A 20831-nucleotide genomic window follows, 5' to 3' on the forward strand; every position below is an offset into this window, starting at 1 on the left:
AATTTTTGTATTTTTTGTAGAGACAGGGTTTCACCTTGTTGCCCAGGCTAGTCTCAACCTCCTGAGTTCATGCAATCCACCTGCACTGGCCTCCCAAAGTGCTGGGGTTACAGGTGTGAGCCACAGTGCAACCCCCATCTTGAGCTTTGAAAAACACGTTTAAATGGACCTTAACTGAGATACACAGCAATTTCCCTATAGTCAGCCACAATGAAGAAAAAATTAGGAAATTCATACTTTTTAAATACATACTTCAAAGATGGACACAATATTGACTTAATCAGAAGCCATCAGAGGTCACTAATAAATGAAGCAATTTGCATATGTGAATTTTGCAAGTTTCATATTTGATACCAAGAACAAAAGGTTCTCAGAATTTCAAATTAAAAACACCAGTGTTCAAAGTTCTCATAGTATAAGCCAAGTATCTAAAACCTTTGAAAACACAGCATTCTATGAAAACAATATGTGTACATGTATGTGTGTGTGCGTGTGGGGGGGTGTTTGTGTATGCATATATGTAAATTTACTAAATACTTTTCTGGCATTCTGTGAAGCTTAGCCAGAATTTAATTTTTATTTCCTTTATTTACATGCCGAGTGGGTATTATTGATCATAATTATGATCTATTATATTGAAGCAGGAAAGGATATGAGTTAAATCATAGAAAAAAATATGAATTTTGGAGAAAAATAAAATAAAACTGGGGAAGAGAGATACTACAGAGAAATTACATTGTATAACCACAGAAGTGGGTTGGGCAAAATAACGAGGTGGGATTAGAATTTCACTAAAGTTCTCACACTGCATATATTATTCAGGGTTGTATTGACAATGGAGTCCCCTTCCCATGCAGTAAGGAAACCACATACAACCAGAGGAAACAACGATTAGAAAACCCCTAGGAAGAATGATGTCAGCAAAATGTGACTAAGAAGCTTCAGACTCTCATTCTCCTTAATAAACATTAAAGAAACAACTATACAGTGGCTAAATAACTTTATAGGAACTCTGGAAAACAGTCAAAGGTCTACAGAAACCAACTAAACAAACAATCAAGAACAAGCTACATCCCGAACAGTAGGACATGTCATGGCATTTTTGCTCACCCTTGTTCCACCCCTCCCCAGCCGTTGTCTTGGTTTGGAGGAGATGGCAGTTCCCAATTCCACCTGTATTAGTCCATTCTCATGCTGCTATGAATAAATATCCAAGACTGGGTAATTTATAAAGGAAAGAGGTTTAGTTGACTCACAGTTCTGCATAGCTGGGGAGACCTCAGGAACCTTATAATCATGGCAAAAGGCAAAGGAGAAGCAGACAGGACAGAGTGAATGCCAGCAGGGTAAATGCCAGATGCTTATAAAACCATCAAATCTTATGAGAACTCATCACTATCATAAGAACGGCGTGGGGAAAATGCCCCCATGATTCAGTTACCTCCACTTGGTCCCACCCTTGACACATGGGAATTATTACAATTCAAGATGAGATTTGGGTGGGGACACAAAGCCAAATCATATCACCATCCCTTGAACCAAAATGAACAAGGCTGACCTTATTTGCAACATTCTAACTTGTCTACAGACTGCCTGAAGAATTGATCCCTGATTCACCTAACTTAGATCTCTGCTAGGAGACAAGCATGGCCTTAATCGCAGATGAGGAGAAGCAGTAGTCATGGCTCAGGAAAGCTGCAGAGAGACTGACCCTACAGATTCCTGGGGCAAAAGATTATAGGTGGAGACATATGACAGACCATCAAGACCCCACAAAGATCTCTTGGGAAATTTAAGACAATTAAAAGCAGCCATCTATACAGAGATACAAAACACCAAGAACAGGTCCAGGCAAGATGCATGCTCAGTAAAGACCTGAGAAGACCTTTAGCTTTCTCTTTGATGTGATCTCAAAATTCAGAAGCAAGGCCAAGATAATTAGGAAAGGACTTCCATGGCAAAGAGCCAGTCTACAGAGAATGGGAGAAGTAGCTGTTTTTGTTTTTGTTTTTGTTTTCAAATCCCCAACATAACTATTGTGAATTTAAAATCCCAAAATCACAATGCATAAAAAGAAACAGGGAAACATGGACCATTCGATAATAATAATAAATTGGCAGAAACTATCCCTGAAAAAATACAGGTATCAGACTTACTAGAAAAAGATTTTCAAACAATTGTTTTAAATATGTTCAAACAGTAAAGAACAACATGGACCCAGACCTAAAGGAAATCAGGTAAACTATATGAACAAAGGGGAATTTCAACAGAGATAGACATTATTAAAAGAACCAACCAGAAATTCTGGAAATGAAAAATATAATGGGCACACTGGGGATAGTCAAACTTAAAAATTCACTAGAGGGATTCAATAGCAGACTTGGACAGAAAGAATAAACAAGCTTAAAGATAACTTACTTGAAATTATCTAGTATGAGGTGCAAAAAGAACAAAAGAATAAAAAAGTGAACAGAGCTTAAGAGACACTATCAAGCAGAACAATATATCCATTATGAAGATCCCAGAAGGAGAAGACAATAAGAAAAAGATAGGGAACTTATTTGAAATATAATGGCCAAAAACTTACCCAATCTGAGGACAGAAATAGACATATAAACTCAAGAAGCTCCAAAAACTCTAAGTATAATAAACCCAAAGAGACACACAACAAGACACATTACAATCAAACTGCTGAAAGTCAAAGACAAACAGATAATCTTGAGAGCTACAAGAGAAAAATGACTCATCACGTACAAGGGAGCCTAGTAAGATTATCAGCGAATTTCTCAGTATGAATCTTGCAGGCTAAAAAGGAATGGGAAAGTATATTCAAAAACATCAACTGGGCCGGGCGTGGTGGCTCACACTTGTAATCCCAGCACCTTGGGAGGCCGAGGCAGGCAGACCACTTGAGATCAGGAGTTCAAGACCAGCCTGGCCAACATGGTGAAACCCCATCTCTACTAAAAATACAAAATATTAGCCGGGCATGGTGGCACATGCCTGTAATCCCAGCTATTCGGGAGGCTGAGACAGGAGAATAGCTGGAACCTGGGAGGCGGAGGTTGCAGTGAGCCGAGATCGCACCACTGTACTCCAACCTGGGAGACAGAGCGAGACCCCATCTCAAAAAAAAAAAAAAAAAGAATACTGTATCTAGCAGAACTGTCCTTCAAATGTGAAGAAATTATGACATTCCCAGATAAAAGATGTATAGTCAACGCCACTAGATGTTCCCTACAAGATATGCTAAAGAGAGTCCTTCAAATTGAAACAAAAAGATACTAGACAGCTATACAAAGTCACATGAAAGTACAATGTTCTCCATTAAAGGTAAACATATAGGCAACTATAGAATCCTGTGTTATTATAATTCTGGTACATAAATCCACTTTTAATTCTTGTATAGAATCTATAAAATTGGCCGAGCGTGGTGGCTCATGCTTGTAATCCCAGCACTTTGGGAGGCCGAGGCAGGCGGATCATGAGGTCAGGAGATCGAGACCATGGTGAAACCCCGTCTCTACTAAAAATACAAAAAAATTAGCCGGGCGTGGTGGCGGGCGCCTGTAGTCCCAGCTACTCAGAGAGGCTGAGGCAGGAGAATGGCGTGAACCCGGAAGGCGGAGCTTGCAGTGAGCCGAGATCGCGCCACTGCACTCCAGCCTGGGTGACAGAGCGAGACTCCATCTCAAAAAAAAAAAAAGAATCTATAAAATTACTCACACAAAAAAACTATATATCTAATAAGTACACAATATATAAATATAAGTTTTAACAATAAAAATAGGAGGAACTGTAAAGGAGAATTTTTGTATGCTAATGAAGATTAGTTGTTATCAGTGTAACATAAATTGCATAAATTTGAAATGTGTTACGTAATCACAATGTTAGCCACCAAGAAAAATATCTATATAGTGCACACAAAAGGAAATGAAAAGGGAATCAAAATATGTCACTATAAAAAAAAATCAATGGATTACAAAGGGAGGGCAGTAAGAAAAGAAATGAGGGACCAAAAAGCCACAAGACATACAGAAAAGAGGTGACAAATCAGCAGTAGTAAATCCTTCCATATCAATAATTACTTTAAATTTTAATAATCCAACTACTAGTCAAAAGACATATTGACTGAATGGATTTTTTTTTAAAAATCTAACACTCTGCTGCACACAAGAGACTCATTTTAGATCCAACACATAAGCTGAAATGGAAAGGATGGAAAAAATATTTCATGTAAATAGTAACCACAAGAGAGCAGGGGTACCTATAATGGTATCAGATAAAAGACTTTCAATGAAAAATCATCACAAGAGACTAGGAAGGATAATATATGATTAAAGAGTCAATTCACCAAGATATAATGATTATAAATATGTATGCACCAAACATCAGAACTCTAAAATATATGAAGCAAACATTAACATAATTGAAGAAAGAAATAGACAGCAATGCAGTAATATTAGGAGACTTCAATAACCTGCTTTCAATAATCGATAGGACAACCAGACAGAAGATCAATAAGGACAACAGAAGACTTGAAAAACACTACAGATCAATTGGATGGAATAGACACATACAGAACTCTCCACTCAATTCCTATCAAAATCTCAATATATCTTTGCAGAAATAGAAAAAAAAATACTCATCCTTAAATTAATACAGAAAATCAAGGGACCTTGAGAAGCCAAAACAATCTTGAAAACAAACAATAAAGTTGAAGAACTCACACTTTCTGACTTCAAAATTTACTGCAAAGCTACAGTAATCAAAATATGGTACTAGCATAAAGAGAGACATCTAGAACCATGGAACAGAATTGAGAACCTAAATAAAACCTTTATGTATGTGGATAAATGATTTCTGACAAGGGTGCCAAGACCATTTAATGGGGGAAAAGACATTCTTTTCATCAAATGTTGCTGGGAAAACAGGATGTCCATATGCAAAAGTATGAAGTTAGACTCATACCTTACACCATATACAAAAATCAACTCAAAATGTGTCAAAGATCTACACATGGGCCTAAAACTATAATTCTCTTGGAAGAAAACATAGGAGAAAATGTAGCATTGAATTTGGCAACGATTTCACAGGTAAGACACCAAAAGTACAGGCAATAAAAACAACAACAAAAAAACAGATAAATTAGACTTCATTAAAATTATTGTTTGTCCATCAAAGGATACTATCAACAGAGTAAAAAGGCAACCCACACAACAGGAGAAAAGACAGTTGGCCCTCTGTATCCATATGGGTTCCTCATCTGTGGATTCCACCAACAACAGATTGAAAACATTGGGAAAAAAACCATCTGTACTAAACATGTACAGACTTTTTTTCTTGTAAATGATTCCCTAAATAATACAGTATAACAATGATTTACATAACAATTACATTGTATTAGGTATTATAAGTAATGCAGAGATTATTTAAAATATATGTGAGGATATGTATAGATTAAATGCAAATACTATGCATTTAATATCAGGGACATAAGCATCTGCAGATTTTAGTATCTGTAGGGGGTCCTGGAATCAACCCCACAAATACTGAGCGACAACTGTATTTGCAAATCACATATATAATAAGTGACAAATAACCAGAATATAGAAGAACTACAACCCAATAAAAAAAAATTTAATGTGCAAAGAACTTCCAAGATATACAAATGGACAAAAAGTACATGAAATGATGTTCAACATCACTAATTGTTAGAAAAATGCAGATCAAACCACAATGAGAAACTACTTTATATACATTGGGATGGCTATTATTTGATTTTAGCCAAAAGGCTGAGAAGAAATAAGATAGCCATTATCAAAAACAGAAAGCAAAAGTGTTGATAAGGATGTGGAGAAACTAGAACATTTGTACATTGCCAGTGGGAATATAAAATGGTGTTGCCCCTGTGGAAAACAGTATGATAGTTCCTCAAAAAATTAAACATAAAACCATTATGTGATCCAGCAATTTTACTTCTGGTATACACCCCAAAGAATTGAAAGCAAGGACAAGAACAAATATTTTTACACCTATGTTCATAGCAACATTAGTCACAATACCCAAAAGGTGGAAACAATCAAAATGGCCATTGACAGATGAATAAACAAAAGGTGGTATATACATATAATGAAATATTATTCAGCCCTAAAAAGGGAATGAAGTTCTGATACCTGCTACAGCATGAATGAACTTTGCAGACATTATGCTAAGTGAAATGAGGCTCAAAAGGACAAATATTGTATCACTCCACTTAGATGAAGTACCTGGAATAGTCAAATTCTTACAGATACAATGTAGAACCCCATGCACGGTGGCTTACGCCTGTAATCCCAGCACTTTCAGAGGCCAAGGTGGGTGGATCACCTGAGGTCAGGAGTTCAAGACCAGCCTGACCAACACGGAGAAACCCCATCTCTAATAAAAATACAAAATTAGCAGGGCGTGGTGGCACATGCCTGTAATCCCAGCTACTCGAGAGGTTGAGGCAGGAGAATCACTTGAACCCAGGAGGCGGTGGTTGTGAGCCGAGACTGTGCCACTGCACTCCAGCCTGGGCAACAAGAGTGAAATTCCATCTCAGAAAAGTAGAACAGTGGTTATCAGAGGCTTAAGGAAGTATGAAATAGGAAATTGTTACTTAATGAGTACAGAATTTCAGTTGGATGATGAAAAAGTTCTGGAGATGGAGAGCGGTGATTGTTACATGATGATGTGAATGTGCTTAATCCCACTAAAGTATACACTTAAAAAATAAAGTGGTAAATTTTATGTTACATATATTTTACCACAATAAAAAATAAAGGAAAGAAATGAAACCACTAGTGATTTAGTTACCTCTTGGGAACATTCTGGAAAAAATTTGTGCTAATGACAGAAATGGAAGGAAAAAGTTTTAATTATCTTTTAAACTTTAATAGGTAAGGTTATCTTTTGGCTACATGTTTGAGTGAGTTTCTAGGTATGGGGCATACCTCTTGTTTCCTCCCACTGACTTTGCTCATAGTCAAGGGTAATAAATCATGTAGTTACATATCTACATTGTCTTGTTTGTACTATTCATTGGCATACTGTCTGAAAGAAATCTTATATTTATTTATTAATTTTTTTTGAGGTGGAGTATCATCCTGTCACCCAGGCTGGAGTGCAGAGGTATGATCTCAGCTCACTGCAACCTCTGCCTCCCGGGTTCAAGTGATTCTCCTGCCTCAGCCTCCAGAGTAACTGGGATTACAGAAGCACGCCACCATACCCGGCTAATTTGTTTATTTTTAGAAGAGACAGGGTTTCACCATGTTGGCCAGGCTGGTCTTGAACTTCTGACCTGAAGTGATCCACCTGCCTTGACCTCCCAAAGTGCTGGGATTACAGTTGTGAGCCACCGTGCCAGGCCACAGAAATGTTGTATTTAGAAATGGCAGAAACCCATTCTTTTAATGTGGAATTATGGTAGATACAGCAACCTGCTGCGCTTTCTGTTTTTACTATCACCCAGAGGGGAGTGATACACATAGAATAGAGAGTGTGTGTATATATATGTGTGTGTGTGTGTGTGTGTATATATACACACACATACACATACACGGTATTTACATGTTGACAATTACATTAATAGAGCATCTTGAAGTATAAGTGTGTAACCTCTAAAAATGATAAAGTAGCAATTTTTGTGTTTGCTAGTACTTCTATCATAAGTTTATCAATTTGCTTGATGGAATACAGTATCTTCAAGTATTGGTTGAGATGGAGTAATTGATAAAACTATTCTCATTCTTTCCTCTAAAAATTGATTTTTAAAAAATATTTTAAGGCTGGGCGTGGTGGCTCACGCCTGTAATCCCAGCACTTTGGGAGGCCAAGGCGGGCGGATCACCAGGTCAGGAGATCAAGACCATTCTGGCCAACATGGTGAAACCCCGTCTCTACTAAAAATACAAAAAAAATTAGCCGGGTATGGCGGCACGTGCCTGTAGTCTCAGATACTGGGGAGGCTGAGGCAGGAGAATTGCTTGAACCTGGGAGGCGGAGACTGCAGTGAGCCAAGATTGTGCCACTGTACTCCAGCCTAGTGACAGAGCAAGACTCCATCTCAAAAAAAAAAAAAAGTTAAATATATCAACATACTTTATCTCAGTATTTATGATCTATTTACTTTCTGAAAGATTTCGGGCATTTCATTAAAGTATTTTATATATCATATCTAAAATAAGTTATATACACAGCAAAAGTCAATTAAAAGTTGCAGGCCGGGCATGGTGACTTAGCCTGTAATCCTAGTGATTTGGGAGGCTAAGGCAAAAAGATCACCAGAGCCCAGTAGTTTGAGACTAGCTTGGGCAACACAGCAAGACCTTGTCTCTACAAAAATAAAAGTTTAAAAAATTATCCAAGCATGGTGGTGCACACCTGTAGTCCCAGCTACTTGGGAGGCTGAGGCAAGATCACCTGAGCCCAGAAGTTTGAGCTGTAATTTTGCTGTGAGCTATAATTGTGCCACTGTTCTCCAGCCTGGGCAACAGAGCACGACCCTATCTCAAAAAAAAGAAAAGAAAAAAAAGTTGCAGAGTTATGTGATGTCGAATATCAGGCTGTTTTATACAAGTTAAAAGTGTGTTTAGCTCTGAATTTGGGAAGGCAAAGGCAAAAAAGTGAAATAGGTTTACTTTGAGAAGTATCACGGTATAACAGAAAGAATGCAGTATTATAAGCAAACTGTCTCAGTCCAATTTTGTTCCACTACCTCCTCACTGCTACACACCTCTATACTTGTTTCCTCCTCTGTAAAATGAGAATAGTTATGTTTAATTTAGTAATATTACATGATTAATCTGTCAAATTAGGTAATGGAAAACCATTCTGTTCTAAAACACGGTTCATGATTATTGTTTTTATTGACTTTTTAACACATGCAAATAATAAATTTATCTAGATGGAAACACTTTTTCAGCATTCCATATTCACACTCAAGAATGTTTGTGCAGGCCAGGTGCATTGGCTTACACCTGTAATCCCAGCACTTTGGGAGGTCAAGGCAGGTGGATCACTTGAGGCCAGGAGTTCAAGACCAGCCTGGCCAAAATGGTGAAACCTTGTCTCTACAAAAAATACAAAAATAGCCTGGTGTGGTGATGCATGCCTGTAATCCCAGCTACTTGGGAGGCTAGGGTGGGAAAATCACCTGAGTCTGGGAGATCAAGGCTGCATTGAGCCTTGATTGTACCACTACACTCCAGCCTGGGTGACAGAGTGAGACCTTATCTCAAAAAAAAAAAAAAAAAAGCTTGTGTAAAAAAAAACTGAAAAGCAGCCCAGCGAGGTGGCTCACACCTGTAATCCCAGCACTTTGGGAGGCCAAGGTGGGGAGATCGCCTGAGGTCAAGAGTTCAAGACCAGCCCGGCCAACACGGGAAAACCCCGTCTCTACTAAAAATACAAAAAAAATTAGCCAGATGTGGCGTGCACCTGTAGTCTCAGCTACTCAGGAGGCTGAGGCAGGGAGAACTGCTTGAACCCGGGAAGCGGAGGTTGCAGTGAGCCGAGATCACGCCACTGCACTCCAACCTGGGCAACGGAGCAAGACACTGTCTTATTAAAAAACAAACAAACAAACAAAAAAACTGAAACGCAACCTGGGTGTGATAGTGTATCCCTACAGTCCCAGCTCCTCTGGAGGCTGAGGTAGCGGAACTGCTTGAGCCCAGGAATTTTAGGCCAGCGTGGAGAACCTAGCAAGACCCAATCTCTAAATTTTTAACTGAAAAACAAACTAAACATGTCTTAAGAGTTTTGAAAAGGATAGACATTCTAGTCACATAGATGTTTCTTATTATAACTCTTCTTTATAAGGTGAAAGAAATACTTATATTAAATCATAATTCACTAAAGGCATTCCTGTGGAAAGGTGAAATGACAAGTTCTAAGTACATTCCTTTCTGATGGCTTACTTAACACAGAAGTTATAAAGTTAGTTAGCTTATCTATCAACTTGTCTCTAGTATGTGCCAGAAGCCTCAAGCCAACCTTTGGCAAGTGCTAGACTATAGTCAGTTTGAGACTGCATTTTCTACAAAAAATGTCAAGTACCAAACTCTGCAATGTTGATGAAAAAGAAACCTATATATGATACCAAATATGCAAGAAGCAGAGTTCAATTTCACAATGTTCAGTAGTGAAACTTGAATAGCTGGTCAACTTACTCAGAAAAGCGTCTCCTGCCACATAGGGTGGGCCACTAGGTAGCATGCTTATAAGCAAAAGCCTTGAATGATAGGAATAGGGAATCAGAGAAGTTAATCATAAAGCAGTCTGTGGAACTAGTATTGTTAGTACATTAAAAAACTATAGTGGAAAAAAAAACACTTTACAGAGAAATAAGAACAAAATTATAATCCCAACTCTGCCACTAACTGACTTTGGACAAAACACTTAACCCATATGAGCCTCAACTTGTTCATCTATAAAATAAAAGAATTTCAGATTAGGGAGTTTTAAGATTTCTTCCATGTCTAAAATATTATACTTCTGGGATTTAATTATTATTAAACCAAATCAGAAACTTCAAGAGAGACTATTAGTAACACAGAGGAAACCTGACATAATAAACTGAGATGATCACTTACTGTATTAAAATTTAAAAATCTGCATTAAGTGAGCCACAGGTCAAAGTCCAGTTTATAACAAAGCAAAGCTTAATTTGTCTGCTGAATTTACTTACAAAAGTCTGTGTACATTTAAAGGAAAGTGACCTGATATCACCCAATATTAGGTAACAGCAAAAGGGTGTGGCTCAGAAAATGCATTTAACCACATGTAGAAAGCAATGAGGGACTGGGGAAAACCCTTTTGTTGCTGTAAAATTACTACAAGAATTAACATGTAGTTTCATTCAGTCAAGGCTGAGCACAATTTCAACACATTAAAAAAAAATGAAGATCAGTCTTCCTTGGAACCACAACTTCCTATTATTGAACAAAATCACCTCCTCCCAAACTAGGAAACAAGCAAAGCAAAACTACCAATTCTACAGTGTTTATCCAGAAGCTTAAAATTTCATAAGCTTTTGGTCCAATAATTCTATTTCTACAGTTCTATACCAAGGAAATAATCCTACAAACAGAAAAAAAAAAAAAAAACTTCATGCCTAAGAATATCTATCATAGGGTTATTTATGAAAAAGAAGAAATTGGAAACAATGTAAATTTATCCAAAAAAGGAGTGGTTAAATAAAGCTATAGTATTTAATGGAATAATAAAATTCAGCCATTAAAAACAGACTATGTGGGAACATTAAAAAGTTTTGAAGTGTTGTGAGGCCAAAAAAAAAAGAAAAAGAAAAGATACAGAATTATATACACAATATAATTCAAGCTGTGTTTAAAATAAATAAATAAAACATATATGTGGAGAAAAAGAGACTAGAAGCAAATTCATGTTAACTTTAGTTTTGTATAACTGGTAGGACTATGGGTAAATTTTCATACTTTTCTGTTTTCCAAATTTTATTTAATGATTATGTTTACTTCAAATAATGTTTAAAAACTTGAATGTAAAATAAATTATTTTATAAATCTTCAAAATATCCCTCTAAGGTACGTAGAGTATAAGTCAAGGTTATATAGCAATGGAAACCTTGGAAATGCCCTGAAGTCTTTTTAAAATGCAATGGATTTTAAAGGAAATCCTCCAAAGGAATATTTTTTGTTTTGTTTTTTTTAAATCCTGGAAGATCTTGAGAAGTTAATTCTATGATTCTTACTTTTTAAAATGTAATTCCTAAGGTAAGAGAGGATTAAATCATGGATAGAAGACACTACATAACGTCAACAACATGGCTGAACGACACGATAGTTCTTAGGTATGCCATCAGCCTTCTAGCAACAAGTATATCTAGATATTAAGAAAATAAAATAATTTACCTAGGATCTCTGCCAGTTGATGAACAAGGCCAAAACCTAACTCATTTTCTCAATGACCATTCTCGTGGTATAGAAACTAGACTTTGCTATGGTAGTTTATAAGCCAAGAGTTGAAGCTTATGTTTTAAAAATGACAGTGCTTAGTTTTCTTTTTAAATTGAAAGCTACCTAAAAGCCTGGAACTTGCCAGCACACACTCAAGCCTCAGGCACTATTAAATTACGCATTCTTCTTGCTACCTGTTTTTCCAGGTTTTTTTTTTTTCGATTTTGTGTACATCAAGATCTACAGGCACATACCTACATACATGTGTTGCCCTTAATTTTTAGCCGCATATCTGTTTCCTTTGAGATGTGACTACTTAAAATAGTACAAATGCAGACTTTCTGAAAGGCTTCTCTTAGTAAAAATAACTTTTAAGATATAACTTACAGAATAACTTTAAATTTATTTTTTAAAATTATTTTCACCTATACTTTAAGTAAAATGTCTCCAATTATGACATGATAGTGTAAGTGCTGTTATCCCTACTCTCTTTACCTTTTACTTTTACCATTTCAACTCTAAGTAGGTTATCTTCAAATTTTACAAACTGTCCCCACTGCATTATTTTTCACATAATATCACTCATCTTTAGTCTTATCTTCACACATCATCCAACTTCAGAAGCCCATAAGATCTTCTGTTTTTCTGTAACTGACAGGGATGGGCGGAAAGTGCAAAAGAAAGAATAACAAATGGGAAATAGATAAAGTTGTTGTTAATATTTCTTTGCAGCTTCATAAAATTTTATGAAAGTCTTATAAAACCACAATCTTTTCCATTTTATAAACCATTATCTCAAGAGCCATTATCAAATACTCAGTAAAACACCAAAATTAGGAAATATATAATACCTTTTAGAACACACAGTATTTTAAAATCACACTGTAGAATCCAAATGATGACCCACAGTTTGCAATTTTTCATTGGAGGAACCCTCAGATGCTTCTAAATTTCAATTAACATCCTGTCCTTTCTTTGCCATTTAATGCTTATTATTTCTTGACTAGTTTTTATGAATATCGTATCAAAATTTTGATGACCAAGTCAGGTAAGTATACGGTTCTCTTATGTATCTATGTGCAGTACATTTTAAACTATTTTATTTTGTTTCACTATTTTTAAGTACTTAAAAATAATAAAGATACAAATGTTAAGTCAGTAACTTTTTACTCTGCTTAAACATTATTTTTTATTTGTTTATTTGCAGGATATCAGAGATGGTAGTTCTCTCAAAATGATTCACTTTGGTCTGGTGTAAATATTAAGAAAAAAAGAAAACTGCCTCCTTCGTATCTAAACTTTTTCATGGCCTGATACAGACTTAAAATCCCCTGTGTGGATTTTTAACAAGAGACAGTATGAATCACATAAATTAGTTAAGAGTTTTGAGTTGAGTGTTTTCAAAATAAAGTTTTATTATTTCAAAAACATGCAGCATAACAGCAAAGTGATCCTAAGTAAAAGTCTTTAACCTACTTATTTTCAATAATGTAAAATTTTGAAAGTGTCTTAAATTGTATGTTAATTAGGTGCTACAAAAATAGAATATTTAAACTTTGTTCTCCCAGGTACTTTAAAAAAGGGGCAGTAGGGGGCAGGCATAGTGCTCATGCCTGTAGTCCCAGTGCTTTAGGAGGCCAAGGCTGAAGGATCTCTTGAGCCCAGGAGTTCAAGACTAGCCTGTGCAACATAGTGAAACGCTGTCTCTAGAAAAAATTTTAAAAATTAGCCAGGCATGGTGGTACATGCTCGTGAAGCTGAGGCAGAAGAACTGCTTGAGCCCAGGAGTTCAAGGCTACAGTGAGCTGTGATCGCGCCACTGCACTCTAACCTGGGCAACAAAGAGTGACCCCGTCTCCAAAAAAAAAAAAAAAAAAAAGAAAAAGAAAAGAAAGAAAGTCCTCTTCTGCTCTTGTTTACATTATTAATTTACATTACAAATACAGTATTTATTATGCAAATTTTCAGCCCAGACCCACTGTTAGAAGACAATTCTCCATGGTTCTCTCAAATTACTGCTATGAGTAATTTGCCCTGACTGCCCCTTAGAACACAGATACTGTTTTCCCTCTGGAGAAAGGCGCAGGCATGCTTATCAACTTTTCTTTGAGATTTGAGTTTTTTAAGCTCAGAATGCCTCTCCTTTACACTGCCCATTGAGTGTGCAGGTGTCATCTCTTGACATTGTTCTATAGGAATAGGGCTCAGAGAATCCATGAAGAAAAGAAAAAAATGCCGATACCCTGGTTACTATCGTTTGTCTCTGACTCAGGAGTCTCATGTCTTCTAACAGCACTCATGAAACTATAGTGTGGTAACTTGTTAGCCAGTAAGTAGGGTAAAATCTCATACCCTTGACAGTTATTGACACCCATTCTTTAGCAGATAACTGGTATTTCACAATTATAGACATCTATAGGCCAGGCACGGTGGCTCATGCCTGTAATCCCAGCACTTTGGGAGGCCGAGGAGGGCGAATCACGAGGTCAGGAGATGGAAACCATCCTAGACAACATGGTGAAACCCCGTCTCTACTAAAAATACAAAAAAAAAAAAAAAATTAGCCAGGCGTGGTGGCGTACACCTGTAGTCCCAGTGACTTGGGAGGCTGAAGCAGGAGAATGGCGTGAACCCGGGGGGCGGAGGTTGCAGTGAGCCGAGATCATGCCATTACACTCCAGCCTGGGTGACAAAGTAAGACTCCGTCTCAAAAAAAAAAAAAAAAATTATAGACATCTATAATAATCAACATTGTTTAATATTAGACAATAATTACATTATATAAATCTTAGAGTTCAAAGTTAATCAGACTGAAGGCTTTTATACCTCAAATTTTTCTTTCTACTTCCCATTTATCTGTACCTCTACCAGAGGGTATGACAAAAGAAGGTGAAACTCAAATTAGATTTTTCATTTTGTTATTGCTCTGAAAAAATTTTAATAATGCATAACATGTAAGCCAAACTGAGTTAGCAGCAAATTTTCATTCTCCTATTCCCAACCTTCTTTATCACACAGATAATCAAAAGTTAACTAATTTTTAGAGAAAAAATTTTATTTAAAAAAATAGGGTTTTGTCAAGATTGCAAAATTTTCTCCAGATTTTCTGGGTAAATAGTCATTAACCCAAAATACCTTTCCTGTGAGATATTAAATATAAAATATGGATATTGATACATCTATGTTGTTCTACATAATAATAATAATAATGAAAATGTTTGCCAGTTATGTAGGTGAAAATTAAACAAATTATAGTTCTTAAAGTACCCATTTTCCCCACTTCACATACGTCTAGAAAAATTAAATGTACAGAAAACCAAGTTTAGATAGTAAGAATACATTATGAATGATTTTTGATAATGTCCATGATTTATAAATGCTGTTATTTCCCAGATGTTGTAAATCTGAGAATATTAATTAAATTGATATTCCTGCTTTGCTAGAACCTGAAAGGATTATGAAGGGGCTACCATAGCTCTAAAGTAAGAAGAGTGGTATAGGCAGGAACAGCTAGGTAGTATCTGTCCTAGCACTGACAGGTTCACAGGTTGTCCTTCAGGAATAGACCCATGAGCTTTTTCAACTATTTTCCAGATTTCTCAGATCTGAAGTAATTTCCACAGTAATTTATATTAGCTGTCACATTGTGTCTTATTGCTAGAATAAACTTTGGAATGTTAATGTCTAAAAGTTTTTGCTTCATTAAAAGGCTGTGTAAACAAAACTTGGTATTATACTTTCTTCTTACTATCTTGAAATGTTTGTTAAGGAGTTAAAATTATACCACCGTCTACTGAGAGTTTGATCAGTGCTACAACACACATAGCCCTGTACCAGACACTGTACATAGGGATTCTCAATGAAAAGTCCCCTGAAACTCAGTGAGGAAGATACATCATCATCATCATGATCCCTACTCTATTGATGAAGAAACCTGATGAGCCTTCTAGCACCAGGTGTCACCTAGAAAGGACAGAGGGGCCTGGCCTCCCCTCCCACAATGTGCCAAGTGGAGTTTGAGCTGGCCCACACTGCCCTCAAGCAGCTGAAGGGTACTGTGTGCGATCAGGAGAAAACTGCTGGTGTATAGCTTCTACAAACAGCCCACCCAGAGCGACTGCAACATCCCTGCCCCTTCAGCCTCAGATGTGAAAGCCAAGGCCAAGTAGGAGGCATGGAATGTGAACAAAGGGATGTCTAAGATGGACACCATGAGGATCTATTGCCAAAGTAGAAAAGCTGAAGAAGAATGAGGCTGGCTAAGGACACATTAGCAAACACAAGGAAGCAGCATGGCTCCTCTGGTACAGAATGCTCTTCCTTAAAAACCTTGATGGCGAAAAGTCCTGAAACAATAGCAAGTTTAGCTGCAACATCAATAAATCACTTAAACTGCATGAGAGTGACTGTCTGCTGCTGGAAAAGAGAAACACAGTGACTGTGAGTGCTCGGGAGCTGTCCAAATGTACAAACTGGTTTTTTGTATGGTTTTGAGTGAAGTTCCCAGCTTTCCTATTATAAGAGTTAGGTAGGCATTTGGCAGGAGTAGAGGGGTTAGGGGGAAAATGTGCTGTAGAAATGCCCAAGGGATGAGGTCAGTGAGACCATTCTCCAGTGACAGCCTCTTGGGAGGCTGAGGCTCCAACCCTTTACCCCTTCAGGGTTGATTCACTAATAACCCAACACTACGAGGGGAAAAGGACTCTGTCCTCCAAAAAGCTGAAGTCAAGTCCAAAAGGCCCCATTGGCACACAGGCCCTAAAAAGTTAATGTTTTTAGGGAGACCAAGTTTTTAGTGATAATGTGGTGAAACAATTGATGCAGCACAACACAGCAGATGAGAAACAATGGAGCACATAGTGTCAAAATACCAGCCTCAGAAAGACTCATCTATGGCCTAGCAACCAAAATTTTCTTGAGGTTATTCTGCTCCTAACTCTGGTTTCTGCTTGGGGATGTTTGTGGAACAATATGCATATGTATGTATATGTGGGATTTATTACAAGAACACAACATACCCCTCGACCTATGCAAGAGCCAGAGTGTCTAAGCCCAACTTCTACTCCTCACTGTTAGTTATCGTGGAGGCATCATTGCACAACCAATATGCCTGGTGGCTGGAGTATAGACTGCTAAATGGTATTCAGCAAAGCAGGTCTATAGTGACATGAGATTTCCTGGTACTTCTTCCTTAATTAAAAATTATATTCATAGATCATGACATCAGATCAGTTCCAGTTCTTGCTGGGAACAATAATAGAAACAACAACCGTAAAGACTTTAGAGAACAGACCGGGCATGGTGGCTTACGCCTGTAATCCCAGCACTTTGGGAGGCCAAGGTGGATGGATCACGAGGTCAGGAGATCAAGACCATCCTGGCTAACATGGTGAAACCCTGTTTCTACTAAAAATACAAAAAAAAAAATTAGCTGGGTGTGGTGGCACGGGCCTGTAGTCCCAGCTACTTGGGAGACTGGGGCAGGAGAATTGCTTGAACCCAGAAGGCAGAGGTTGCAGTGAGCCGAGATCATGCCACTGGCCTCCAGCCTGGGCGACAGAGTGAGACTCCATCTCCAAAAAAAAAAAAAAAAGACTTCAGAGAACACAGGCAACCAAACCTCACCATGTATCTTCAAGATATTCTGTTCACATATACATATTTGCAGGGAGTTACTATAGACAAAGTACATTACTTAAGAATGAAGCCTACCCAGGGCATCACAACAACTAAAGAACTATTTCTTGTAACTATAGACCAGGCAAGAGCCACAGTATACAACAGCAGTGCTGTTCTCTCTTCTTTGTAGGAGGTTATGAAGACATTTTGATGCTTTTAGGATCATGATTCATGTTAAATGTAAATTAATAGTAAAAATAATAATACATTTTGCTCCAAAATATGGTAACAACTTAGAAGGTGTAATATATAGCCATACCACTCTTCAAATCATAGAACCTAAAAAGTAAAAATGTGCTATAATTAGGACAGTAAAAAGTAACTGTAAGATAGATTAAGTTTAAAAAAGGAGAAACAATAGGACTTATATATGTGTATTTCCTTATGACATGGTTACCTATAGGATGCAGGGGAAATGGGACTGATACAGATGGGGTAGGAGCAAGATTTTTCTATGGATACTGTGAAAAGAAAATAAAATCTCAGGACTCACTAATGAAAAAAATTATACCATTCTGGCATATTAACTATTTAAGTTAATAGAGCACTTGAAAAACAGCAGGTGAAAAAAAGATCGCTATGACATTCATGCTGCTTCCTAAGGCAAGAAATGAAATTCCTATATGAAAGATGCAACATTCTTACCATGGAGGACAAAAAGCTGAGGCCAAAGGAATTCTGTAAAAACAAACCTAGTTACACCAATGCTTATCTTCCTGGCTACTTACCTACACAATTAACTATCCTAGCCTAATCCCCTTTGCCTCATCACATTTTCCCAACTTACTGTTCTTTGTCCAATTCAGTATTTAAGAAATTGACTCTAACAGCTTCTTCAGTTCTTCGTTCCTTTATGAAGGCTCCCATGCCACATAAAACTTGTATTGAATAAATGTGCATGCTTTTCTCCTGTTAATCTAACTTATATCAGTTTAGTTATTGGGCCCAGTCAGGACCCTAAGAGAATGGAGGTGAAGTTTCACCATCTCTAAATTAGTAAAGACTATCAAATTTACAACTAAGACTTTATCTTAAAACATACTAATTGGCCAGGCATGGTGGCTCACACCTGTAATTCCAGCACATTGAGAGGCCAAGATGAGCAGATCACCTGAGGTCAGGTATTCAAGAACAGCCTGGCCAACATGGCGAAACCCCATTTCTACTAAAAATACAAAAATTAGTTGGGCATGTGGTGCGTGCCTGTAGTCCCAACTACTCATGGAGGCTGAGGCAGGAGAATCGCTTGAACCCAGGAGGTGGAGGCTGCAGTGAGCCAAGATCGCACCACTGCACTCTAGGCTGGGTGACAGCATGAGACACTCTATCAAAAAAAAAAAGAAAAAGAAAATACTAATTAATTATATTATTTAAATATATACACACAGACATATAGACCAACTGAACAAAAACAGAGCTGAGAAATAAACCTTAGAGTATATGGTCAAATTATTTTTGATGAGGGTGCCGAGACCATTAAATGGGGAGGGAAAGGGCAGTCTTCTCAACAAATGCTGCTGCTGGGAAAACTGGATATCCACACGCAAAAGAAAGAAGTTGGACCCTTACTTTATGCCATATACAAAAATAACTCAAAATGGATCAAAGACCCAAACATAAGACCTAAAAATATAAAACTATTAGAAGAAAACAGAAGGAAAGCTTCTTTACATTTGATTTGGTGATGATTTCTTGGATATGACATAAAGCCCAGCAACAAAAGTAAAAATAGATGAACTGGACTCCAAAAACTTCTGTGCATCAAAGGACACTATCAGCAGATTGAAAAAGCAGTCTATGGGGTGGAGCCAAGATGGCTGAATAGGAACAGCTCCGGTCTCCAGCTCCCAGGCCCAGTGACACAGAAGACGGGTGATTTCTGCATTTCTGCTTGAGGTACTGGTTTCATCTCACTAGGGAGTGCCTAACAGCGGGTGCAGGACAGTCGGTGAAGCGCACTGTGTGCGAGCCGAAGCAGGGCGAGGCATTGCCTCACTCGGGAAGCGCAAAGGGTCAGGGAGTTCCCTTTCCTAGTCAAAGAAAGGGGAAACAGACGGCACCTGGAATATCGGGTCAGTCCCATCCCAATACTGCGCTTTTCCAATGGGCCTGGAAAACGGCACACTAGGAGATTGTGTCCCGCACCTGGCTCAGAGGGTCCTATGCCCACGGAGTCTCGCTGATTGCTAGCACAGCAGTCTGAGATCAAGCTGCAAGGCGGCAGCGAGGCCGGGGGAGGGGCGCCCGCCATTGCCCAGGCTTGCTTAGGTAAACAAAGCAGCCAGGAAGCTCGAACTGGGTGGAGCCCACCACAGCTCAAGGAGGCCTGCCTGCCTCTGTAGGCTCCACCTCTGGGGGCAGGGCACAGACAAACAAAAACTCAGCAAGAACCTCCACAGACTTAAATGTCCCTGTCTGACTGACAGCTTTGAAGAGAGTAGTGGTTCTCCCAGCACGCAGCTGGAGATCTGAGAACGGACAGACTGCCTCCTAAAGTGGGTCCCTAACCCCTGAGCAGCCTAACTGGGAGGCACCCCCCCAGTAGGGTCAGACTGACACCTGATTCAACTGGGTACTCCTCTGAGACAAAACTTTCAGAGGAACTATCAGACAGCTGAATTTGTGGTCTCACGAAAATCCACTGTTCTGCAGCCACCGCTGCTGACACCCAGCCAAACAGGGTCTGGAGTGGACCTCTAATAAACTCGAACAGACCTGCAGCTGAGGGTCCTGTCTGGTAGAAGGAAAACTAACAAACAGAAAGGACATCAACACCAAAAACCCATCTGTACATCACCATCATCAAAGACAAAAAGTAGATAAAACCACAAAGATGGGGAAAAAACAGAGCAGAAAAACTGGAAACTCTAAAAAACAGAGCACCTCTCCTCCTCCAAAGGAACGCAGTTCCTCACCAGCAACGGAACAAAGCTGGATGGAGGATGACTTTGATGAGTCGAGAGAAGAAGGCTTCAGACGATCAAACTACTCTGAGCTATGAGAGGAAATTCAAAACAATAGCAAAGAAGTTAAAAACTTTGAAAAAAAATTAGAAGAATGGATAACTAGAATAACCAATGGAGAGAAGGGCTTAAAGGAGCTGATGGAGCTGAAAGCCAAGTTTCGAGAACTACGCAAAGATTGCAGAAGCCTCAGTAGCAGATGCGATCAACTGGAAGAAAGGGTATC

General features: G+C 38.2%; 1 protein-coding gene across 2 annotated transcripts in view; it reads left to right on the forward strand.

Moving 5' to 3' along the window:
- Nucleotides 1-20831, forward strand: part of WDPCP (WD repeat containing planar cell polarity effector) — a 496574-nt gene that overhangs the window by 462123 nt on the left and 13620 nt on the right. The window contains exon 18 of one of the 2 annotated variants that reach the window (XM_032178079.2): nt 13171-15640. The exons of the other annotated variant lie outside the window; for it this stretch is intronic. Coding sequence (XP_032033970.1) covers nt 13171-13221 — 51 coding nt within the window. The 3' untranslated portion in view covers nt 13222-15640. Of the gene's footprint in view, nt 1-13170; nt 15641-20831 lie in introns of those variants that run through there. 2 annotated transcript variants of the gene reach the window in all.

The sequence above is a fragment of the Hylobates moloch genome, unplaced genomic scaffold (assembly GCF_009828535.3).
Source record: "Hylobates moloch isolate HMO894 unplaced genomic scaffold, HMol_V3 SCAFFOLD_15, whole genome shotgun sequence".
Lineage (NCBI taxonomy): Eukaryota > Metazoa > Chordata > Mammalia > Primates > Hylobatidae > Hylobates > Hylobates moloch.